Source organism: Staurois parvus, unplaced genomic scaffold (genome assembly GCF_062004578.1).
Source record: "Staurois parvus isolate SC_StPar_1 unplaced genomic scaffold, SC_StPar_1.0 ptg000131l, whole genome shotgun sequence".
In the NCBI taxonomy this organism is placed as follows: Eukaryota; Metazoa; Chordata; class Amphibia; order Anura; family Ranidae; genus Staurois; species Staurois parvus.
In genome coordinates, this window is record NW_028317927.1 from 9,476,880 (window position 1) to 9,503,872 (window position 26,993).

The following is a 26,993-nucleotide window of genomic DNA, read 5'->3' on the forward strand; positions in this document are numbered from 1 at the left end:
CATAAACATTCACTAGTAAAAAAGTTTTTACTCCTGTACTTGCAGTTTACACCTTTCATTATTGCTGGCTTCGGATCTTTCAGCGCTACTTCCCTGAACCTCTGATTTTCAGAGAGAAAAGGTACCATTGGACAGTACACTCTGTGAGCTTGGAGAAGTGAGGGGCAGGAGAAGGGGAGTGCCTTGCCATCCTAGGCTATGGAGCTGGTTGTTTCTATTGATGCACATAACTCTGTTTCCTGCATGCAAAGGAGTCTCCATAGGATGCTGCGAGAGAAAGGAGCCATCCTGAAACAGGAAAGCTGGGAGAGTGTTCATGGCACCAGCTTAAACAAGAACTTAGGCAAAGATAAAATGATAAAGAAGCTGAATACCCAGTAAGTGATTAAATAAGCTGCTGAAAGTGCTTAAAAATTAAAGGGTTTAATATAACTTTATGTAATTCAACTACAAAGAATCATGAGCCCACATCTCCCACTGTAATCATGCATTAGGTTACTATAGTAATACTCTAAGATGGAAGTTGGCAACCCATATATCGCCATGTACCCTTTAATTGCAGGCAGGTGATGGGTAGAATGGTGCTCTTCCTTGCCGACCTTTGGAACTTGGACAGGAAGGGCAGCGGGGGAAGATTTACTAGAACTTAGCCTTGTATTTACCTCCTGCAGCTGAAAGCCTGCTTCTCTCATCCCACCGACATTCAGATGCTGTAGGAGGAAATAACAGGACTCAGATCCAGTATATGCTGCTGCTCCTCCTGTCTGTCCTCTTTCTTCTGCTGCCTGGCCCCCCTGTGTGCTTCCCCTTTCCTTGCAGGGCTTTTGGATTCCCTTCCTCTTCTTGACTGCTGGAGAGGATGGTTTCAGGATGGGAGCGGGGAAGGTGCCTGTAAATGTGTCATCTACTGGCCCCTGCCTTTTTTGAGTGAACACAGTGAGTGTTCGGTCCCGCTCATTGTGTTCATTTGTAACTGAAGCATAGTAATCTGTGTTCACTATGCTTCAATTGTGAATGAAAAGAAAGTTCTTTTTGTGATATTTCACCAAAGCAACCATGAGGGCTGCTGTAAAAAAATGCACAAAAAAAATACAATTGTGTAAAATAATAAATATAAAAACTACGGACATGGTCCACTGCCCTACTGACCAATATCTGCTCTATTGGAACCATCCACTGCTCTACTGACGCCATCACCTGCTCTACTGATACCTTCCTCTGCCCTATTAAATTACTTAGAGAGTCGCTCTAAGCACTGATGATTCCAGTGGTGATCCACTGAATGCTCAGCTGTCCTGTGCCCTACTGACAAAGTTCAGTAGTCAACTAATAGAAGAGATAGCAACACAAGGAACACACCCTACTGACTATAAGTAATGTCTCCTGTGTGGGTTTGTGTTTTGTAATTTCTGACTCAATCTAGACTTTAACAGAAAATATAGGACCAGGGACATTAATATTAGAAGACTCTTCATCAGCTGTCTTCATTAAGAAAAATAAACATTATAAGGTCCCAAAATACAAGAGCACACCAGTGAGCACATTAATATACCACAAACATGGTTGAAAAGCATATTTGATTCACAATTATTGCGAAGATGCTTGAAATTAAAGAAAAATGATACAGATAACAGGGACAGTGTCCTCTAAGATCCATTCTCCCCTTTCCTCCTCTTGCATTTAGCTCAGGAAATAGAGCAAGGGCTAACTGAAGAGAGCAGTAGGAAGTAAAGGAGAAGAGATAAAGAAGAAACCTTAGGATCTTCCCATTTTTATTTTCGCAGTCCATCATTTACTGTGTGAGCTTATATAAGCAGAGACATGAGTGAGAGTACAAGATGGTAACTAAGGCTGCTTTTGAAGGAATTTTAAAGACCAATAAAAGTTAAGTTTTATAGTTTGGGGTTTTGATGTGTAAGTGTTACATTGCACCTTTCTCCATTAATTGATTACATTCCCTAAAATCAGCAAGACTACAATATTGAAAATTGTTCTAAGATGACAAAAGATGTAAATCTAATTTGATAACATATAGTATATAAATAGAAGGGCATCAGGGTTAGTTGATAAGTTGTGCAAAGTGCACCAATCACCTCTTGTGGTTCTCATTACTCTAAACATATAAAAGGTGGAATCTAATTGGCAGATAGGTTTTTGATGGTTACTGCACTTTGTATATCATTAATATTCTTTTAACTGCATTAATAAATACACTTTCATCTGTCACTGTGGAGAAAAGCACTCCTTGTGCAATCCACCAGAGCTCATGGAATTAAAACTATATTTCTATTACCAAATAGAACTTAAAATGTATATGATTTGTCACACACAGGCACAAAGAGCTTGAGAAAGCAACTATGAACATCTGTAAATTATTATCTACTTTTAGCTTTTTCTCAATTGGCCTCATAGTTAGGCCTTTATTTGTTTATTTCTCCAGAGGAGGTTGTCTTTCAACTTGCAAGACCACGACTGTTTTTGAAACATGCCCTCCATTATGTATTTGAAAAATTCTTTTATGTGTTGTTAAGAAAAATAAATAGATTAGGTAACTGCTACGGGTCATGGCTACCAGCTAAGTGTGGTGCCAAAATAGTAGAACACATCAATGGTATGCATAGGTTAGGAACACAGACTCATTATTGATAGATCAGGCTTAGCAGGAAACTTTTCACACCTGCACATGGTAATTGTTCTTGGGCTATGATTTTGTAATTGATGGCTGTAGTTGGGGAAAAGCATTTCACGAAAAGCACAACTAGAACAGTGGCATGTGCAATATTTGTGAATAAGAATGTGAGATCAGTCTAGAACACACAGTGGTATTAGCCAGTCCTTCAGTGGATCTTAGCAATATTTATACAACAGTGGTTTGAAGTGAAAAGTAAATTCCCTGCCGAGAAAACCAATATGTTGCAATATCATTGCTTTAATGAAACAAAAGACTCTTTTGAGAAGGGACTGAATTAAATGGATAGGTTTATTTCTAGTCAGGGATCAATGGTATAGGGCAATCCATAACATTTATGCCCCACCAGACTTTCTCGCCTCTCAATCAGTGAGCAAGACAGTCGATTGGGGGCCAGGGCTGGAACTCAAGTCTCAACCTCAGGATCATGTAGAGATTTTCATTACAGGGTACCCAATGCTTTTATGCTCTGTGTGTTCTTAAAGATATGTTAGCATGTACAGACAGTCCCTGGGATAGCTTCTGTAGGTTTGCTCTTAAGTTTAATTTGTATGTAAGCTGGAACAGGAATATTTCTTATGTGAACTCCAGCCAAAAATTGTTTTAAAGTTTTGGTTAGCATAAGGAAGGGTTAACTGGCCATTCAGTGATGTGAGATTGCTGACATATCTGCTGGACAGTAGGTGGCAGCATGCAGTGAGCAGCAAGATGGCCACCCAGCAGTTTCTGGGATTGGCCTGACATCACGCTGCCTCCATTCTTAAGTATGAGTCATATGTAAGTCGAATGTTTGTAATGTGGGGACTGCCTATATACAGAAATCTCTAGATATGTGCTTTTAATATCTCTCACCTTTTATGGTGCTTTTAAAGCAACCACAGGGTTGCCTAAATATGCCTGCTGCATATAATATGACCTCTTCCTCAACTGTAAAAAAATCACTTTGTAAAATGATCATCTTTACAAGGTGGTATCAAAAAGTTTTGAGACTAGTTTTGTAACACAGCACAATCAATGGGAGCGCTGACCTTCATAAGTCAGTGTGCCAAAAGACATTGTCCTGTGTACATTGGGAGCTGTGAAACTGGTGCTATTCTAACCACATGCATTACCACATCATGGACAGCAAGTTAGAACAAAGAGCATGTTTATCCTAGGACCCTAAAGTGAGCACTGCATCTGTTTTTCTTCTATATTATTAGGCTGTATGTGTGTATTTAGCCCTCCATTCAAAAATGAGGAGAAAGCCCCTCTTATTTTTGGAACTTGGAGTGGAAGTTAAACATGTTTGTTTTTAGAAAGATCAGCTGTGCTTAATAGAAGGCAATCATATTTGCTTATTAAATACAGTTATACAGTATATGAAATAACGTCTTTAACAGTTAATGAAGATCAGATGTTAAAGAGGTTTACAAACTTACCCTAAATTGATGCGTTCCACATCATCTTGAATTCCTTTTGGGATGACACTGAGGTACCTAAAAGTGCAGTGGACTTCTGTCTTAACATAACAAGCACACGGTTTGGGGCATGCCCTCACACTGCCAAGAAGAACCAGGATCCAGAAGATGAAAAGGTAGCCAGGTAGACATGAATGACGTCTGCCTATCTTCTGCATCATCATTGGTTATTTTACAGCAACATTACCCTACAAAAGCAAAATATAAAAACAGCATAAGGAATTTCACATTAGCATCTGTTTTCTATGAGACAAAACCACAAATGGAAAAGTCAAATATCAAAAAGACATCCACAGAACATAAAGGAAGCAACAAAAATGGCATCTAAGCCTTCACCTCAAATCTGTGCCTCAAGTGACTGACACTTTGTAAACAGGTTAATAGAATTTCTGGTAAGGCAGTTCAGGTTACCATAAAGATTTAGCCAAGAAATCAAAATGTGGTTTTTGTACGTAATGTAGATGTGTCAGTCTAATCACCAGAAGTCTGGGTTAACCTGTTCCTAAGTGTGGGTTTTCAAACTTGGCAGACATCAGGTCTGCTTGTTTAAGAAAAAGGCATATAGCAATGTTGTGGAGTTGCTCGAAACAGATAATAACATTTCCTCTTACACAAGTTTCCAGTAGTCAGAACATTATAAAAGATGATTTGTGAATCGTTAGTTCAGGACAGTGCACTTTGCCTACTTCCTTAACTTTGCTAAATAAAGGTTTGATTCAAGGGCGGACTGACAACTCATGGGGCCCATGGGCAATAGGGGATCATGGGGCCCCTGTGTCCTTGCCCAAACTCAAAAAAGCGTATGAAAAAGGTACCAGGGGCATCTCATGGGGCCCCCTACTGACCCCGGGCCCTCGGGCTGTGCCCGAGTTTCCAAATGGTCAGTCCGCCCCCGGTTTGGTTTTCCCTTGTGTACTTATAGAAGGACTCCAGTAAGCAGAAGCACTGTGTGTATCTATATTGTCTTCTTACCTAAAGCAAATTGCAATTAATGAAAAACAACCACTCTCTCTGTGAAAACACAAGTGAACCTGTGCCTAGACTATGCACACTAAAGCATTACATATTCTGAACAAGCAGCAAAAGTACTGTAAGATAAGCCCTCATTCACCTCTGTATGTATAGGTGTGGTGGAAAAAAATCACAGTCCAATAGAAAAAAACGTTTTTCGTTATGGTTATTTGGGGCGCTGATTCAGAATACTGCATTGGCTAGACTGCATCAGCTCTAGTTTCTTAGATAAGGTTGAACTTATAATTGTTTAGTCAGTTTACTAAAAGATCTTCCTGATCAACTTGTTCTTCTGTTACCTAGTTTGTGTTTTTGTGTACAAGTTGGCAGATATGGTGAGAGTGTTTACTTAGAATGGTAAATTTACATTGGAAACATTGGATTCTAAAGTGTAAGTTATCAACTGTATTATAGTTATGATTGTACAGTATAAGAGGCGTGTGTATTTTGCCACTAGTATTGTTTAATTTTTGCATATTGAGTACCGTAGAGGTTATGGATAATTTTTTATGTGTTTCTTTCATGCAACAAGAAGATAAAATAAAACGTTACATTAAAATATCCTGATTTTTGATGGACAACCAGAATGAAGAGTGGTATAATGCATTAATACTGTATCTCAAAAACTAGAGTTGATAGGGAAAAAACAGTGTCATTTTTGGAATCAGAAGGTTAAATATACCCAGGAACAGGTCTAACATTCGAGGCACCAAAATGTGTGCTGGCCCGTGTAATCTTCATATTTTTCCTGTTACTTTCTCTTAGCACCAGTTCACACCACATGTAGTCCAGTGTGTTTTTTTTCTGCATCAAAAACGCATTGATAGTAGGTTACATGGTTTCAAATGGCATAGTTCACACCAGTGCGGCCAATTCCAGTGCGTTCCATTTCCAGAAAGAAAAAAATGCTGCAGTTTTTCTGCACTGAACTGTACTGGAACTCAGTAAAATGCATCAAAAACACAGCGGAAAGCATCTAAATGCACTGGAATGCATCCTTATTTAAGTTGAAGAACAACAGAGGAGGAAAAATGAATTGGAATGCATCAAAAACACATCTAAAATGCATACAAAATGTTGTGAACTGGCCCTTAGCTAGTTGCCGACCGCAGATAGCCGAATGACGGCTGCACTGAGGCCGGCCAGTTCTGGGTGGACATCATATGACGTGCTCCCAGAACGCGCTCTCCTGCGCGCCCCAGGGGGCGCGCACCCGGCGATCTCCGTGATCCGTAGGACACAGCTGATCATGTGATGTGGTAAAAGGCCAATCACAGTGGCCTTTTACCAAGTGATCAGCCGTGTCCAATGACACGCTGATCACTGGGAAATTCAATTGCCGGTTCTCCGCTGCACTTTCCTCACGCTGTCAGATCGTGAGGAAAGTACTGCCGAGAACCAGCAGTTGTCAGAGCGAGGATCGGCACCAATCATCAGGGCACTGATGATCAGTGCCCTGATGATCGGTGCCCAGCAGTGCCACCCACAAGTTCAGCCCACCTGTGCCCAGCAGTGCGCCCACTAACTCTGCCCACCTGTGCCCAGCAGATCACCCACCTGTGCCCAGCAGTGCACCCACCTGTGCCCAGCAATGCACCCACCTGTGCCACCCAGCAGTGTCACACACCTGTGCCCAGAAGTGCCACCTACCTGTGCCCAGCAGTGCCACCCACCTGTGCCCACCCACCTGTGCCCACCAGTGCCCACCCACCTGTGCCCACCCACCAGTGCTGCCCACCAGTGCCACCCACCAGTGCAGCCCAGCAGTGCTGCCAGTCAGTGCCACCAGTCAGTGCCCAGCGGTTGTGCCAGTCAGTGCCGCCAGTCAGTGCCCAGCAGTGATGCCGGTCAGTGCCGTCTATGAGTACCCATCATCAGTGTCACCTATCAGTGCCGCCTATCAGTGCTGCATATTAGTGCCGCCTATCCGTGACACCTCATTAGTGCTGTCTATCAGTGCCGCCTATCCGTGCCACCTCATTAGTACTGCCTATCAGTGCCCTTTAGTGCTGCCTATCAGTGCCCATCAGTGCCGCCTATCAGTGCCCATCAGTGCTGCCTCATCAACGCACATCAGTGAAGGAGAAAAATTACCTGTTTGAAAAATTTTATAATAGAAACAAAGAAACTTTTTTTTTCAAATTTTTTGCAATTTTTTTATTTATAGCGCAAAAAGTAAAGCGCCCAGTGGCGATTAAATACCACCAAAAGAAAGCTCTATTCGTGAGAAAAAAATGATCAAAATTTCATATGGGTACAATGTTGCATGACCGCGCAATTGTCAATCAAAGTGCGGCAGCGCTGAAAGCTGAAAATTGGCCTGGTAAATAAGGGGGTGTAAGTGCCTGGTAGGCAAGTGGTTAAAGTACAAGCAGCTAAAGAGGTTTGTTTTAAATCTTTTTGTTGCATGTTAAAACAGTGTCATTTACTTAATGTCTATATTCTGGGCACACGTAGACTTTAAAGTGGAGTTCCATCCAAAAGGGGAAGTTCCGCTTTAATGCTTTGTCCCCCGCTCCCCATTAACCCCCCTGGCAGTATTTCCGAGTGTAGCTCGGGGTTAACTTTCCCTTAACCTCCTTGGCGGTTTTCCCGAGTGTAGCTCGGGGTAGAATTTCTATACCAAGAACGGTAACCCCGAGCTACACTCGGGCTTACCATGCAGCGTTCTCTGGGGGTCCCTGCAGCACTTACCTTGTCCTTTGCTCCCACGATGGGTCCCCTGCATCGTCCCCGTCCATCTCCTCCGGCGGATGCCGGCATCTGACTTCCGTGTTGCGGTCCCCGTGACGTCGGAACGTTCGGGCGGCGGAACCGGCGGGAAATTTGAAATTTTTAAAAAATGACATTTTTGCTGTCATTGCTTTTTCACTGCATTTCACATACATTTTGTCCCCACTGCTTTGTCCTGTGCCCTGCCTGCATTTTGACTGTTCTTTCTGCCTGGAAACTTAGAAAAGTCCATGGCGGCCAAAAAGCATCCCTTTACGTCAAAAGCGGTTTTAGAACAGCGATAGTAAATCAGAATCACTTGCAGAATTGAGTGATAATGATTTGTGGGGAAATTCGTCATCAGACACTGAAAACGATTTTGCAACTTTGCTCAGCGATGTGCGAATTTGCCTCTGTATTTCAAATTTCAGTGTTTTTGGTTTGATTATATTATTGAATTAAATTTATTATTATTATATTATTATTTTTTATGATTATTTATTAAATTATAATTTATGATTTCGTGTTTCAAGTTTTATCATATCCGGAATGTTTAATAGACTCTTTTTCGGATAGATTTCAGTGAGTTATTCCTAAAAATTACAGCCTACAATTAAAAACTACATATTTCCATGCAAAAAAATGGTACCGCTTTCAGCACAACATTCCTGACATGATCATACCGCCAGGGAGGTTAACTTAACTTAACTTAAGTACACATGATGTACTTACTAATACCCTCAATTTCACTTATATTCATAATACCCTCATTTAATATAATAAAAATAATAAACCAACTAATAACCCTCAACTAAAACGCATTTAAATAATCCCCCATAAATAAAAATAACCAGATGCTCATAAATAATTAGTAGTGATTAGTATGAATCCAAATATCATCAAAATAATAGTCCCATTGAATAAACAATTGTTTATTTATAGTGACTTGGTGCTTGTTGTTCTTCAATTTGTGACTTTTGTGAATCCTTCAAATAGTGAAGATGTGCACTCACCTCCTTTGATGCCTGCAATTAGGCTATACACGCATTCGGTTCACTTTCCCTGGATCATCATGTCACTAATAGATGATTTATGAGCACTTGGTAAAATATTTTTTTAGAGGAGTATTTCATGTGGAATTATTTTGATATTTATTTGGAGGAGTTTGATTAGTTGAAATTATCTATTTAAATATTTTTTGGTATTTATACACTTTTATTAGTTATTTGTATCATAATTTGAATTAATTTAATGGTAATAATTTAATTATTATTTATTGAGAAGTATTTAGGAGTGCAACATATATTTGTAGATATTTCCAACACAATTGTAGTTATGTGTTTCATGTTTGCGATCCTCTAGTAATTATCACACCTGTGGCTCGCAAGTCACTCTGATTCATCTATACCTGAATTGGAAATAAGTTTGGATAATAGTCCGAGACTTTCCCTGGGACCGGTATATAATAGTCAACATCTAACGGAAGGTATAGAGTCGAGAGAAATTGAAAGAGATCTGCAATTACCAAATAAAAAGGAAATAGAGGAGATGTGTAAAAACCTGGAAAAATCAATAAAGCAAGAGATGGGGACAATGCGGGAAGATTTGGAGCAATTGTTAACCAGGGTGGAGGAAACGGAGGAAAAAGTTCAAATTCATACCCAAATTCTCCCAAAATTAGAGAAATGGACAACAGATAATAGAAAGGAACAAAAAAGATTGCTTTATATGATGGAAGAACAAGAAAATAGAGAAAGGAGAAATAATCTTAGAGTAAGAGGAGTCCCAGAGCCGACCCAGGGGGAAGACTTAAAAGAGTTAATTGGCAAAATCTTGAACTCCATAATGGATAAATCGGATACGGTGACGTTTAAACTGGATGGAGTGTATAGAATTGGGAAGTACCAACAAGAAAAAGGATTAGAGAAACCAAGAGATATACTTGTTAAATTCCATAATTACGGAGATAAAGAAGAAATATGGAAAAAGATTAAAGGAAGAACAAGTATTGTATATGGAGGGAAAAATATTCAAATTTTTGCGGATTTAACAGCAGAGACTCTGAGAAGGAAAAGATCACTGAAACCCCTATTAGAAGTGTTGAAAAAATATAATGTGAAATACAGATGGGGTCGTGCAACGAGCTTAATCGGTTGGAGGGATGGAATCACAGAAATTTTAAGATTTCCAGAAGATATGGAAGATTTCTGTGATAAATTTGGACTGCAGAGACTTGAGATACCGGGCTGGGAAGTAGAGGAGGGAGAGTTATACGCTCCTGGGGAAGGAAAGTGGCAGCTGGTTAGAAGAGGAAACAGAGAGTCAATGGATAAAGGGACACCAGGGAGGAGGGGGGGAAGGTGAGCGGTCATAGGCAGAGCCGAACCTCTAAGGTAGGGATCAGAGGTGGATTATGATCCAAAGGCAAAGGAGGCCTGAGGGGGGGGAGGAGGGGAGGGGAGGGGAGGTGAGGGGTGGGGGTGGAAGGGAGGGTGGAAGGGGCTATTGGGAGAGGGGGGTAGGGACATGGGAAAGGTAAAGAGTAGGGGGGTAGTAAAACTCTGCAGGATAAGAGAAGGATGGAAGAGGAAGGATAAGCCCACAGGAAAAAAGTAAGATGGAAGAAATCCAATATATAACCTAAAACGTAAAGTGGTTAAACTGTCCAGGAAAGAGATTTAGATTATTTAAAGAACTACAACATAGAAAATTCTCAGTGGTATTTCTGCAGGAAGCACACTTAGAGATAGAATCAAAGGTTAGATTGAGGACTAGACACTTTCCAACATGGTTTTATGCAGACTCACCAATTAAAAGAGCAAAAGGAGTAGCTATAGGCTTTGCAAAAAATATAAGGTTTGAGTTGGAGGAGAGATTAATGGATTTGGAGGGAAGGTTTTTATTTTTGAGAGGTAAATTACAGGGAACTGAGTGTACAATAGCAAACATATACAGTCCAAATAAGAGGCAGGAGATGTTTATGAGAGAAGTGTTGAAGAGATTGATGGATTTTAAAAGGGGGTGTATGATAGTAGCAGGAGACTTTAACATCTGTATGGATACGCGGATGGATACTAATTCCTGTGTGAGGAGGGAGGAAAGCAAGTCCTTGAGAATGTTAAAGAAATTGTTGCATGAATGTCAACTGGTGGACATCTGGAGAATTAGGAATATGAAGGAGAGAGATTATACTTTCTTTTCGCATGTGCATAAGACTTATTCTAGATTAGATTACATATTAGTGGAACATCGAATGATAGAGTGGGTGGAGGAAGTAAAAATTGGAGGAAGCACCCTGTCGGATCATGCCCCAGTTGCAATGAAGTTAAGATGGGGTAGAGAGGGGAGAGAAGGGTATGTATGGCAGTTGAATGAGGCACTTCTCATAGATGAAATGATTGGTCAAAGAATTAAGAGGGAAATTGAATGGTTTTTTGAAGAGAATGAAACAGAGGATGTGTCGGTTGCAACGGTGTGGGAAGCACATAAAGCCTACATCAGAGGTCTACTCATTGCAATGGGGACAAAAAAGAAAAAAGAAAGGAGAGAAAAGATAGATTATTAAATGAAATATATGACCTTGAACAGGTGCATAAAAGGGAAAGATCTAAGGAGACAATGCAGCTGTTAATGAAGAAGAAAGAAGAATTAGAGAATGCAATGAAGGAGGAAAAAAGAAGAGTCTTTAATAAAATAACATGTGAAAGGTATAGATGGGGAGATAGGCCGGGAAAGTACTTAATGAGAACTTTAAGAAAGAAGAAAAATAGAAATTATATTGAGAAAATAAAAAATCCTAGGGGGAATTTGTACACTCAACCAAGGATATTGCTAGTACATTTAAAGAGTATTATAACGAGCTGTATAATATCATACCTCAGGATACGTTTGAGAAAACGGAAACAGTAAATAGAGGGAAAAGAAGGACATACCTAGAGGACGCAGGCCTACCGAAATTAAGAGAAACACAACTGGACTCTTTAGAAGCAGAAATAACTGCAGAGGAAATAAAAACAGCGTTAAAAAGCATGGCGGGAGGGAAAAGTCCGGGTCCGGATGGATATACGGTCAAATACTATAAAAAATATAAAGAGCTTTTAATACCTAAGATGAAGATCTACATGAACTCCTTGGGGAAGGGGATGGAGATAAGGGGAGAATCTTTACAGGCTAATATAGTATTGATACAGAAGGAAGATAAAGACCCCTCGCAATGTGCGAGTTATCGACCAATAGCGCTGCTGAATGTAGACACCAAAATATATGCAAAGGTTTTGGCAAATAGATTGAAAGAGTTGATGCCGGAGTGGATACATAGAGATCAGGTGGGGTTTGTCTCAGGAAGAGAGGGTAGAGATAATGCTCTGAGATCACTGTTGCTTATACAGGAGGGTAAAAAAGGAAAAACCCCAATGATACTGATGTCGATAGATGCTGAGAAGGCATTCGACAGGGTGAGTTGGGGTTTTATGATGGATACCCTGGAAGTGTTAGGAATTGGAAATAGAATGAGAAGGTGGATTGGAGAGTTATATAGAAGCCCTACCGCTACCATAATGGTAAATGGAGGAAGATCGGAGTATTTTAAGATGTCAAATGGTACAAGACAGGGATGTCCATTGTCGCCATTGTTATATGTGTTATCATTGGAACCCTTATTGTCCATGTTTAGGAAGAACATAGACATAAAAGGAATAAAGATAGGAGATAGAGAACATAAGGTAGTGGCTTATGCGGACAAAAACAGAAATCTTAAATATAAACCTTAAAAACAGCGAAAAGGAAAAATTACAAGAGGAATTCCCTTTCCTTTGGAGAGACAAAGAATTGAAATATCTAGGAATAAAATTATCAGCCTCAATTAAGAACCTATATAAAGCCAATTATATAGCATTATTAAATGAGATTAAGGAGGAGTTGAGGAAAGTGGGAAATGGAAACCCATCGTGGATAGGTAGCATCAAGGTTTTTAAGCCAGTTCCTTGACCTACAGGATGTCCCTTCCTCAGTAGCTATTAAAAGACAACAGTCATGTGCAACACTGGTGTACATGAGGAACCTTACTGGTCATTACCGCTAACTGACCTCTGTAAATAACCACCACCACTCTTATCCCAAACTGGCTGCTAAAAGGAAATACCAATTCTATTTTCATCCAGCATGCCCACTGGACCGGTTCTATGCCCACTGCTTGCAGCCTTTTTACGCAATTGCACTCACTTTCCATGCTGTACACTTGCACAATACAATAAACTCCATAATAGAATCCATGCAAAAGGCACACTTAATTACAAATGATTGGTTGTATTCAATTCCCAAGAAGAATAATGGTCCAAAGCAACTGGTGTAAATAGGACATTGCACATCCTACACCTTCATCTTTCTTGCAACATGAATTTGGATCTTTAACTCACTACTCCCACTCTATAATTAGACCAAGGCTTTACTTCCAGGCCAATCCCAAAAACAATCCATTAACTCCCCCTTACATACTAAAGTCATCTGAGTGAAAACACAGAATGACAACATAAAAATGGACATTGCTATGAATTCATTGCGGCCATCGTAAGTCCTATGGTATTGTGAACTATTTCCCTTGTTTGCCATAATGGCCTTTTCTCTACTACATATCTTGCTGTTTGTAGTCTGTCCTCATTCTGAAACCTGAACAAGCCCAGGGCAATCAACTGCTGGATAGTTGTGTCTTACAAAACACATTTCATCCATTAACAACATTCTTAAATTGTCTGTGACTAGGCCAGTGCCAGAGAACACGTCAGCTCCCTGGTTGCCAAACAGCCATTCCAAAAAAAACGAATGGTTTACACAAGATGGATAGCACCAGCAAAGTGAATTCCAGGAAGAAAATTTGCTGATATGATTGAATTGCTTGTCCCTTCCCTCCTCTGCAGGACGTGCGTTTCACTAGGTGTTTTCTATGTTGTAGACGAAACATGAAGCTTCTGTATGTACGGAGGTGTTCCTGCTGGGGATGTATGAAATGGAATAATGGCACACAGCCACATTTAGGCTTACCATACATTCTATGAAGAACAGTCTAAAGGATTTTACAGTAAAGTAATACACATTTCCTAGTAGTATAACTTCAGGTAACAGTTATAAGAGCAGATTACAACTCAAAGATGCTAAATTCCATCTATACCATATACAATGTGCTATACCATATACAATGTGCATAATAATCCTAAAGTTATCAAGTTCCTGAAAAATCTCAGTTCATCATTGTGCTAATAATATGTACAACCATTGATTTCTTTCTTGCTGAATGTCAGTGTAAAATATTTTTCATACTACAAGACACAAAACCATCAAAATACACCTATCATTCAGGTCATATCTTGCCCCTGTGTCCACAGAGTCTGTGTCTGCTAACACTGCTGCTAAACAGAAACACTGATATGGAGAGATCTACAGTAAGGAATGAAGCAGAAACCCAGACTGTTGAAAAAGAAGTAAAAAAAAAATATTAAAATGTAATATAAAAACAAAAAAGTTGTAACCCAGCCACTCTGTACACACACACACACAAGCACACATAGAATGTGCACCTGTATGTAGACCATAGATTCAAAGTACACATGGGTAATGTGTATGCTGCTAGTTCTTTGCCTATCACTTTCCAAAGAAATTACAAGACTAATGATAATGATGTGGATTTGGGAGGTAGATATCACCTGAATGGATAGCCAGAGCATGAGATTTGTTGAGATTTTTGAGGAACTGATTTTTGTTGACGAAGGAGAACTGTTTTTGTTGACAAAGAAGAAATGTTTTTGTGTAAGTATATCCGATGCAGGCTGAGCTAAAAGCACTCAGCATTGAATAAGGGTCAAAGAAGATTGTCCATTCTGTGTGAACTCCAAGATAGTAGCACTGGGAGAAATAAAAGATCTAAGAAAATAATTTTAAGGTCTGAAATCAGGAGGAATAATTAGTGAGTCTAGAAGTTCTTATGCTTTTCCAACTGTTGTTAGAAAGAGAAACAGGTCATTCCAAATGTTCCTGACCAGTACATTATGCTTTGAACTGACTGGTGGGCAGCAAGTGGTTAAGTGTCCTGTACTTAAGAAGTGACCATTATCAAATTTCAATGCATCCATAAGATTGCAATAGGACAGCTTTCATTTGTCATTTGGGATTCTTTGAATTTGAGTGCATGCCAGAAGGATTAAATTGTTCACCTGCTAATGTACAGAACAGTAGGAGATATGCATTGGCTGAAGGTTCTTGTTTATCTCAATTAAATTGTTGCCCTTGAGAGGACTCTTGAAGAGTGCTAGACAGACTTGAGAAAGAAAGACTGAAACTGTAAATTTATAATTACAAATTCTTGTAGTCATTCATTATATAAGTGTGACATGTGGTGTCAATCAAAGGAATAGCCACTGACTAGAGCAAAGTAGAAGATGTTACCTCTTGACCTAGGCTAAGGGCCATCACTTAGCTGCACTGTTTTGTCGGCTTCTAAGGTTACTACAGACAGTTTTCAAAGGCTTCTCAAAATTGCAAAACCCCTCAATCAGTTGCTACAGAATGATTGTCAGTGAGGAGACAGATGAACACATTCATTTAAAGAAGCCAAGAGAACTAAGGGGTTTCAAAGAGGGCATCAAAAGACTATTGGACTCCTGAGATGCTGATTTTGGCATATGCTAATCAAGCACAGTCATTCAGTCTTCTTGTTGATGCTAAAAAATATGCCAAAAAAATACATAGTATGCAAATTCCTTACTTTGAAATGGGCTGTGGTAGATAATATGGATGCTACAGGGCACAGATGGATGGCTACGTTCTCAGGTATAACTTTGGTTTAAAGTATCATTTAGGAACACCAAATGGAGGTGCAAATGGCCTACAAAGCAGACCTCATGAACGATGATGATGTCCTTCATACTCATGCTCATCCCTGGAAAATTAGAAATTCAAAATGGTTTAGTATACAGAACCTACTGCACAGGACAGTGCTTCCTCAGAAGCACTGAGATGTAATAGTCCAGTCACTCCATGATGAGCATGACCATTTGAGCTATGACAGAACTTAAAAACAATGTGGAAATCTATTGCTGATCATGCATTGTTGCCTTCAGCAGAAGCCCTAACTACTAGAGCTACCCCCCTAAGAAAAATGGAGAGTGATCTGTGGAACATGTCTGCATGTACTTTAATTTCTTTCCTGTGATCAGAGGGCTATCACATTAGCCAGGATACCTGTTGAAATGTTTTTTTGTGCACTATAAAAACAGATTTCATTAACATCAAGAATGTGACCTCAAGAACAAGCTTGTCCATGAACTGTTTACTCTTCTGGGGGTTCAAAAGTCTCATACTACTTCTTATCACTCTCAAGGTGTCCCTCAATCTGAGCATTTTACCCAAACCATGCTGAATATGCTAGGTACACTGCCACTGGAGTAGACATGTAGCTACTTTTGTGCATGCTTACAACAGCACCAAGAATAATGTTTTAGGATTCTCACCTTATTTTCTAATATTAAAGAGAGAAGCTTATCTTCCATTTAATATGGCTTTTCAACTTAATGCTGAACCCTGTCTAATCTCATGCAAGCTATGTGGAAGGATTAGAGAAAGATCTCAACAGGCTTATGAGAGGACTAAGGCCACCACTGATACCAACAGAATAGTAAACGTTATGACCAGAAGGTAAAGATACATGATTTGCAACCTGGGGACAAGTTCCTCCCTGGGACCTGGGTCTGCAAGCAACGAACAAGCAAGCCAATCATTTGGGTTTTCATATTTACATAATCGGTTTACAATTGCCCAACATTTCAGTTTTCCAAGTTTGTCCTGAAAAGAAAGCAGAATCCATCAAAACTTGGCACCATAATAACATGATGCCTTGGCAGAGTCAGTGAGAAAGTTAAAATCTGAACCCAGAATTTCTCACTGTAAGCCTCTCTTGAAGGTCCAGAAGATTAAGGTGCAGAGTAGACATTCCACCACTCACACAATCACCTCCAACATTCATCAAAGAAGAAAATGATGGTGAAGATGAACATGATTTGGATGGAATTTTCTATGGTTGGCATATGGGGACTCAAGAGTAACCTCAATGTGAATGCAGATTATTTATTCCCTGTGACAGCCAACTGTCGCTTAAAGGTTAAGAGACTTCTTCCAGAAGCATACCCTACTTCTAAAGAAAATGTATTGAAATTGAGAAGCGACTGTGTTTGTGAAATGTAAAGTTATCAGGTTGTCAGCCTACATCATGCTTTTACTTGGAAGGGCCCTAGTATTTAAGGAAGGAAGGGGTGGTATAGCCACCCCACAGACATTGCTTTACTGCCTTTTGTGTGCTTGTATTGCAGAACAGTGGACTGTTCCACTTTGTAAAAATTACATTTTCACTTGCTACATTAGTGAAACAGTATTTCACAAAAACTGTTACTGGCCCTAGAGAACAGTCCATATCTGACAGCTTACCAGCAACGTAGCTCAATATACTTTGGATCACTCAAAAATGGTCACCACAATTTACCATAGCTGTAGAAGAGAATAATATATTTGCCAGCCTGGTGTGTGGATGTGACATCAGAGGAGGGAATATTCTGCAGGATGAAGGGAGAGGAATGAAGAAGGAGAGGAGCCATCTTAACATGCAATAAGTCAGTATTCTGTCCCTATGTCTAGAGAGGAGACTTTTGTCTATGGTAGCTAAGATTGCAGCTAAGCAGAGATACTCATCCAGAGAAATCTGCCATAATAACAGAAGAAGCACTTCACCAAGGCTGTAGGTTATTGAACCCCTGTTCTGTCAGTTCAAGAATTTTGAGGGGTTATGCATATCTGCCATTTCTACTGTTGATTGGAGGGAAGCTGAAATCTAACTTAAGATACAGCAGCTGCAAATCTGAAATTCCAAAATTCCTGTAGTAGCACTGCTTTCATTAAGCCTTCGTTACAACTGTGGACAGCCACTATATTTTGCTAATGGACCGTGTGCCTTTTATGGACTGTAGAGCTGTTGATCAACAGTGCTCAGATTGTGTAACAACAGGAATCATAAATTAGTCTACTGCCATTTATCTGTCTGTCAGAATCCAAAATATTCCAGTCTCACGGGAGTAAAGTCGAGTGATCAAGAAAACCCATTATTGAATATTTAAAGAATTCCACTGGATTGCATTTGTATCCACGGTGAAGAGGGCTCCCCACCAGGACAGCAATTTACAGCTGGTTAAGTATTGGTAGTATTGTGCACACCTGGGAATCAAGTGGGTCTACTTCAAGTTGTCAGCACTAGTAGCAGTAATATTATTTAATTAGCTTGTTGGTCAGTATTACTGACCACCCTTCAAATGTCTACATATACAAATGTGGTGTTTTTTATCCTGTACTTTGTGCTTTTTTTGTTTAATCTCTTGGCAATTTCATCTGACAAAAATAAAGTTTGGTTGTGCCTGTTGCACTTATATTTTTGTACTTATATTCTTATCAAAGCCTACAATTAAGGGTATGCTACACAAGTATTGCCTGTGATCTCCCTGACTTATCATGCCTCATTCTGCACTGTGTCTCCATATGGAGGTGGCCATCTTGCAGAGGCAGGGTTTTCCTTTCTCATGTCAGAGCCTCCAGCAAGGAGAAGACTAAGCAGTACAGTGACACCACCAATTCTTCTGGGGCTAGCAGTCAGAGGCAGCTATGGCTTAGATTTACATGCAGATAAACACCAATCAGCCATAGCTTTATGACCACCTACTTAATATTGAGTAGGTCCCCCTTTTGCCACAAAAACTGCCCTGACCCATCAAGGCATTATACCTCTGGAGGTATACTGTGGTATCGGGCACCAAGTCATCAGTAGCAGATCCTTTAAGTCCTGTAAGTTGTGAGATGTAGCCTCCATGGATCGGACTTGTTTTTCCACCACATCCCACAGGTGCTTGATTGGACTGAGATCTGGAGAATTTGGAGGCTAGGTCAACACCTCAAACTCGATTTTGTGTTCCTAAAACCATTTTATAACCATTTGTGCATGTGGCAAGGTGCATTATCCTGCTGAAAGAGGATACTGTCATCAGGGAATACTGCTTCCATAAAGGAATGTCCTTGGTCACTAACTGGGTTGAGGAAGGTGGTATGCCTCAAGTAATATCCATATGAATGGCAGGACCCCAGGTTTCCAAGCAGATAATTGCCCAAAGTACCACACTACCTCTGCAGGCTTGCCTTTTTCCCATCTTGCTTCCTGGTGCTATCTTTTCTCCAGGTAAGTGACACTCACGACCCAGGCCAACCACATGGTATGAAAGAAAGTGTGATTCATCAGACCAGGCCACCTTCTTCCATTACTCCATGGTCCAGCTCTGATGCTCACATGCCGACTGGAGGCGCTTTTGCCCATGGACACAAACAGAATGGGCACCCTGACCAGTCTGCAGCTACAGAGTGATCATAAAGTTGTGGCTGGCTGGTGTACAGCTATCAGGCTGCAGGCACAGAAAAAAAAATTCAATTTTACAGAATGAATTAAAGACAAAAATTAGATTTTCAAGGCACTGCTTAGGCAAATAAAATTTCTTAATGTTCCCTATAACATGGCAAATCTTCACTTTCTGAGTTCAAGTTCCCTTTAACCACTTGCCCTCCAGAAGATTTATCCCCCTTGCTGAACAGGCCATTTTTTGCGATACGACACTGCGTTATTTTAACTGACAATTGTGCGGTCATGCAACGCTGTACATAAATTAAATTTATGTCCTTTTCTCCCACATATAGAACTTTCTTTTGGTGGTATTTGATCGCCGCTGCGTTTTTTATTTTTTTGCGCTATAAACCAAAAAAGACTGACAGTTTTGACATTTTGCTTCAAAACATATGCAATAAAAAAATTTTAAAAATTAAATTTCGTCATAAATTTAGGTCAAACTAAACATTCCCAGTAACACTAATACAGTGATCAGTGCTAATAAAAACCACTGACACTGTACTAATGACACTTGGCAGGAAGGGGTTAACTTTTGGGCAATCAAAGGGTAAACTGTGTGCTGTGTGTGTTTTACTATGGAGACATGCTGCTTTGTATTTCTCTGCTGTGCAGAGATATACAAAGCAGAATGTCCTTGCTGGCTGGAGGGAGACCTGTGTTGTTAACACAGCCTGTCAGCTTTCCCCAACGATTGCCGGGTGCTGGCAGGGAATATCCATCTGGAACCCCGTGATTGACATCCCTAGGTGCCAATGGAAATGCAAATCACGTATATATATATATGCATGATTTTGCACAGCCCTGCCACCCTGTAGCAGTACTTCTACTATAGGGTGGCGGGAAAGCGGTTAAGACATGTTAACAGGGTAAACTCTCTTGTAGAAGAAACTGACATGTTTGGTCATGTTTACACTGTAGATACTGCACAGAATGCCTTGTGCTATATCATATCATATGGAATATCTCTCTATCTATCTGTCCATCTGTCCATCCGTCCATCCATCTCTGTCTGTCTGTCCGTCTGTCCATCCATCCATCCATCCCTGTCTGTCTGTCTGTCCGTCCATCCATCCATCCCTGTCTGTCTGTCTGTCCGTCCATCCATCCATCCCTGTCTGTCTGTCTGTCCGTCCATCCATCCATCCATCCATCCATCCATCCTTCTGTCTGTCTGTCTATCTATCCTCATAACATGAATTTGGAGGCTTCTTCAGATGAGGTTCAGTAGCAGTGACCTCTTCCCCATGGGTTCCTGCCAATCAGCTGTCCCAAGATCTACTTCAAAGCTGATTCAAGGAAGAGACATTTCATTGATTTCCACTTTTTTCTTACATCACATTATATGATGCATGGTAATGTTTTATTGATGTACCATAAATTAGTGAAATATTATAATTCTAACAGATAATTGCAAGTAGAAAAGAAAGCTGCTTATTCAGTAACATGGTTTAAAGATACAAAGTGCAGCAGCCTAAAGCTGCCAATCCATCATCATCTAAGAGCCATCTTTGACATGTAGAGATAGATGGCGGTGCTGTACAACACTTGGAGGAAATAGAGGAATCACTCTTACTTTTGTACTACTGTTACAATGTAATTAACACTAGGAAATCTGCTTTTGGAAATGTCCCTTTAAATTAGCAGATAGAAATTTTTAGAATAAGTAAATTAAACTGCTAAAATATATCAGGGCATTCCCAGATCTCTGTACAATTTGTCAAATCTTATATGCAATAGATATTTTAGTAAGAATATAAAAACTTGCTAGATGAAAAAACAAAACTTAAGCGCAAAACAGATCAATAAATGGTTCAACAAGGGTGATTTTAGTCGTGAAATAATTTTAGGTTATTTCTGGAGAAATCAAATGTATATTATCACACTGAGCAATGGCAGGCAATAACCCTCAGCAACAAAAATTCAACATTTAGTACCTTTTAAATAGGCTGTCAACAGCTGACTTCTGATTGATTGTCACAAGTTACTTATCAACACTCATGATTACAGTACTGTGTGTTTTGTCTGCGATCACCATATACACAGTGCTCCAGTACAAACTACATTTCATATAGTAAGCTTCCAGCCTCCCTTTTTTACTACCTGTTGTTTATACAGTGAATGCCATTACATATTGCACAATACCTTGGTAACACAGTGGCATAGTGGGTAGCACTTCTGCATTGCAGCATTGAGGTCCTCAGCTTAAATCACAACCAGGACACTACCTTCATGGAGTATACATGTTCTCCTTGTGCTTGCAAGGCTTCCACATTTCAAAGACATGCCGGTAGGTATATTGGCTCTAGCAGGGGCGGACTGACAACTCATGGGGCCCCTGGGCAATAGGGGATCATGGGGCCCCTGTGTCCTTGCCCAAACTCAAAAAAGCCTATGAAAAAGGTACCAGGGGCATCTCATGGGGCCCCCTACTGACCCTGGGCCCTCGGGCAGTGCCCAAGTTTCCAAATGGTCAGTCTGCCCCTGGGCTCTAGTATGTGAGGTAGATAGCTTAGATTGTAAGCTTTTTGAGGGCAGTGACTGATAAGAATGTATAGTATGTAACGCTAAGCATAAATTGTTGGCAACATATATATGGCCATAATAAACAAAGTATACCTACAATACAAAATATACATATTTTTGATAGCTTAAGGTTAAAACCTGACATTTTTTTCTTGCTATCTCATTTGGAGAGATTTTCCTTCACTTTGTGTCCCATAGACACATCAAGAAGTGAGAGGAAATCCTTCCAATGTGAGGAATTCCTCGCTCAGTTATTACCATAACAAGTGTCCCCATTGCACAATTTTACTTCTATTTCTCTTCCAGTGACAACTAAAAAAAATTGGATCTTTCCCTCATTTTCAGTACTGGTGACAAAGGTCAACAGGATAACGAGAAGGGTGAATGTCCTCGGTGAGAATACAGACAGCAAAAGAAACATGACAGGGGTGCTAACCCTGCCAAACACCTTCCAAAACTAAAAACTAAATAAAAATGTTTGCATTAGGCACATTTTGAAGGCTAACTCCACTGTTTACCATGTTTACAATGTTACCATCACCACGCTTCACCATGTGTAAAAGGTGGGCTTAGCCTTTAAGTCAGTACAAAGAGTAAACAAGAACAATAAACCATATCAAGCGATCATCACAATGATCAGATTATTGATCCATCCACTTGTATACACTTTGGCTGAATGGAGAGAATTTTTGTTTCTGCATGCACAAAGTAAACGTGGTACCTGGTGGTCCTGGATGTGGCTGGATTCCTCTGAGTAAGGACTAATGCAGCATGCAGGTACTGTAGGTAGTCCCAGTCATATATAAAGCAGGTTGTGTAACACCAGTCCAGGAGTCAGTGGTCTTTCTTTGTATTGAAGAGATTAGACATCTTCATGGTAAATTGTGCCCATGTGTGGTGGGAAGTCAATCAAGCACTGGATTGTATGGAGCAAAAGCATAACTTCTTTCTCTTGTGATGTGCAAGATCCTTTCATGAGCTGTACTTCTACTCCTCACAGGTCTCTCTCCATCTGTTCCCAGTAAAAGTAGAAGTAGCTGGCTTTCTATCTCTTCTTATATTTTTGGAATTCCTTTCTTGATTCATGTGTGTGTGTCTCCTCTCTGCCCCCTGCAGTCTCCCTGCACAGCGGAGAGAAGGAGATCAGGAGTGCACACTGGACTGCTGTACAGCATCCTCTCCCAGTATTTCTGGAGACTAGCACACTTAGTACATACACAGGACTTGATGTCATTGACACCCGATACTCTCACTGTATTTTTGGTAACACAATGTATGCTCATTTGAAATGTCACTAGTTCCAGATAACTCCCTTCTATTCTGGAACTGATTTAGGTTACCTTTGTGCATTTTTGTTTCTGCAATATACATATATATATATAGGAAGAAATGATCCAATAGGACTTTAGGAGTCAGACGGTATGAACGGAGTTTTCAGAAGTATAGGCATGCAGGGATCAGCTGAAATGTCATACTAGTGCCTGTGAGCTGTGCTGTATGGCCACATTCCCAACAGGGTCTGAAAATCCAGGAGTTGCTGTCTGTCCTGCTGGTGGTCTCAGACCTTCTTTGTGCTGTTGTAAATCACTGCACAGCTATGAAATGATTTTGACTGTGATAATGGCTACTAAGTGCTGCACTGGCAGCTGTTTAGCTATTTGCTCAGTTACAAGCGCAGAACAGAACACTTTTTACAAACCATATATAACTGTTGTGTTAGAAAAATATATCCCACTTACGTTAGTTAAAGCAAAACTTTACCCTCACTTTCAATTTTATTTAACAGAATGGAACAGATTTTTTTGGGGGGGACCCCTCCCTGCACTTCTTATTTTAGGCCTAGGCCAGAATAAGGTTTCCTGTGCCCACAGCCTCTTATGGTACCTTCATCACAGATCCCAGGAGGACACGGGGTACTCTACGACTCATGCACCACACCAGAGGCTTGCTGTCTATTCGTGTTTTTTGCAGCAGCCCCCTTGATGACACAGGAGAAGAATGTAACCAGCACCAGGTTCTCCAATATGGGTTCAAAGCTTTAAAGTGGTTGTAAAGGTTGAAGGTTTTTACCTTCATGTATTCTATGCATGAAGGTAAAAAACCTTCTGTTTGCAGCAGTGCCCCCAGCTCCCTCAATACTTACCTGAGCTTTGTCGCAATCCAGCGATGTGCACTACAGCCTCAGTTGTCCCGGGTCTCTGCCTCTTCATTGGCTGAGACAGCAAGAGGGAGCCATTGGCTCCCGCTGCTATCAATCACAACCAGTGAGCCAATAAGAAGAAAGAGGGGTGAATGGACACACAGAGCAGCAGGTTCCCCCAAAGCAAGCTGCTTGCTGTGGGGGCACCAGACCGGAGGGAGGGGCTAAGAGAAACTTCAGGGGACCCAAGAAGAGGAGGATCCAAGCTGCTCTGTGCAAAGCCACTGCACACAGTAGGTAAGTATAACATGCTTGTTATTTTGCAAAAAAAGATGAACATTTAGAATTGCTTTAATAAGCAATCACATTGTTACAGCAAGAGCAATGTTTTGGAGTCTCGCAGGGCCCTTTCATCAGGCATGAGACAAGTTGTAGCAATACAAAGAAACTATTTAAAGAACCATCCATCAACCAATGCAAACAAAATACACCAAGCCCCACCCCTAAACATCATATTCCCGCCATATATATGTATAGGAAATGTAAACAATATCAATGTTTGTGCATTAATAAATAAGCTACAAAACAGAGATCAAATCTGTGAATCATGTAGTACATAAGGGGTATAGAATATGGTCACATATGAAGTAAAATATTCCTCACAAAGGTATAACTATTGTGTATTAACATGATGTAAACAAAGGAAGAACAGACAGGCTGCTTATCCCTGTCAAAACAGCTGGGCATCGTTGCTCAAAGACATTGGAGGTGTGCCTTTCAGTAGCTGGTGACATTCTTCTCCTGTGATGCTTCTCGGTTCCAGCCGATGGCTGCTGATGCACCCACCTACAAATATAGCCACTTCTTGATGCAGGAATGTGTGCATTGGGATTGTGCAATTTTTTGATGACACGGCACATTGCACATGCATGTCATCACAGGGCCACTACATGACCTGGAAAAGAAAGCTGGCCCCCTGTTGACATTAAATGAAGATGATGGCACGGGCTGGGTGTAAACAAACAAATTAGTGCAGCACCTTCCTTTTACCTAAAAATATTCATAAATTTATACACATTTGCAAAAAAGTCATGTGCATAATAGTGAATATATAAAGTCCCATGTATCTTGAAGTAGCTTTAATCTTTCACCACAGTATTTTCATAAGACATGAATCAGTGTTTCTCCATCAACACCCAAATTGTGCTCTCACCTGGAGCTTTTTGACCTCACATTATATAATGTTTTGGTCACACCACGCTTGTGTACTCTATATGAGACAGAATAAGATGAGGATTCCCCTGTTGGCACTCAATCCCACAACAGGCTTTAGATCTTGTCCTCCTTCTCCTCCCCTCCCCATCGATCCGTACAAATGGAATAGGCAGAAATAGTGCTTTATCATTTAAACACTTTATTAAAATAACTATGCTGTGATTGGCCCACAGCTATCACATGGTATCTAGGTCAATTACAGCACCCTGTAGCATGTGATTAGCTGTAGCCACACTACACTATTGATCACAGCTATGATGAATAGTTAGCCCATTTATGACAGTTAAAAACATTGCTGTTAAAATAATCTTCATTGTAACAGCAAAGTGTAAAAAAAAAAATCACTCCCTTAGAGTAGTGCAGTGTTACTATGGTGACACTGAACTACTCTGATAAAAGCATGTAAAAAAAAAAAATAAAACATTTTTCAAAAATTAAAAACAAAAATATCTATCTATCTATCTAAAAAATTGAAAAAAAAAATGGTTCAATATTTTTTTTTTTAAATAAGATCACCAGTTAGTGTACCTGATCACCACCACATCAGTCATATGATGACACTGTACTTCACTGGTAACAGTATGTGAAAAAAAACATTATGAAAAAACTATTTTATTTAATCATTTAATTTTCAAATAACTCATCATGCCTCTTACTAAATGCCTCAGACTGTCTACTTTCCAAAAAGGGGTAATTTGGGGGGAATGTGTACTGTCCTGGCATTTTAGGGCCTCAGGAAATGAGATGAGGCCGTCAGGATCAAATATACAGTGTATATGCCATAGTTTGTAGACACTATAACTTTCACAAAAACCAATTAATATACACTTATTGGGATTTGTTTTATCAAAGACATGTAGTAACATTTTGGCCTCAACTTGTGATGAAATTTGATATTATTGGATATGTTTTATGACAGAAAGTATAAAATATTGTTTTTTACAAAATGTTCTATTTTTTTTTTCGTTTATATCATAGCAAATAAAAAACCCAGTGGTGATCAAATATCACCAAAAGAAAGCTCTATTTGTGTGAAAAAATGTATTACAATTTAATTTGCTTACAGTATTGCATGACCAATTAAAGTAGTGCAGTGCTGAATAGAAAACAAAATGCCCTGGTCATGAAGGGGGTAAAACCTTCCAGAGCTCAAGTGGTAAAGCACCGTTTCATGAAATTTTTTTTGTGAAAACAGTTTTGATTTAATGTGGTTGTAAACCCTTATATATACCCAGTGAAGTTATTGGCCTCAGGTGATACACAGACAATGCCGGATCTAGCCTGTCTAATGTGGGGGTGTTTCAAAACCTCCAAAAGGGAGCCTCAAGGTCCTAAGAGTATGTAGAAGGGCTCATCCCCAACCCTTACAATCTAAAGTTCACCAGTGAGTATAACACCCAAAAAGTGACCTTTCTGGATCAGGAGATTGAATTGGATGGGAATGGAAGTATCAAGACAAAACATTTTAGGAAGACTACGGCTACTAATAATGTATTGGATACTAGAAGTTTCCACCCCCACCCTCTCATTCAGGGTATCCCGGTGAGTCAATATCTGAGGGCACGAAGGAACTGTTCAGACCCCTTGGACTTTGAAAAGGAAGCATCTAATCTATGTGAACGATTTACCAAACAGGATACAAAAAGAAATGGCTGACAAAGACCTATCAAAGAGTGAGAGATTCTGACCATGAGAAATTAATTTTTG

General features: G+C 40.1%; 1 protein-coding gene across 1 annotated transcript in view; it reads right to left on the bottom strand.

The window, feature by feature from the left end:
• Window positions 1-23,018, bottom strand: part of IGSF10 (immunoglobulin superfamily member 10) — a 47,872-nt gene extending 24,854 nt beyond the window's left edge. Inside the window, exons 1-2 of the mRNA XM_089672607.1 lie at window positions 22,593-23,018; window positions 4,111-4,337 (exon numbers count right to left, since the gene is read on the bottom strand). Of these exons, the coding sequence (XP_089528733.1) occupies window positions 4,111-4,313 (203 nt within the window). The 5' untranslated portion in view covers window positions 4,314-4,337; window positions 22,593-23,018. The remainder of the gene's footprint in view (window positions 1-4,110; window positions 4,338-22,592) is intronic.
• Window positions 23,019-26,993: the final 3,975 nt, after the last annotated feature.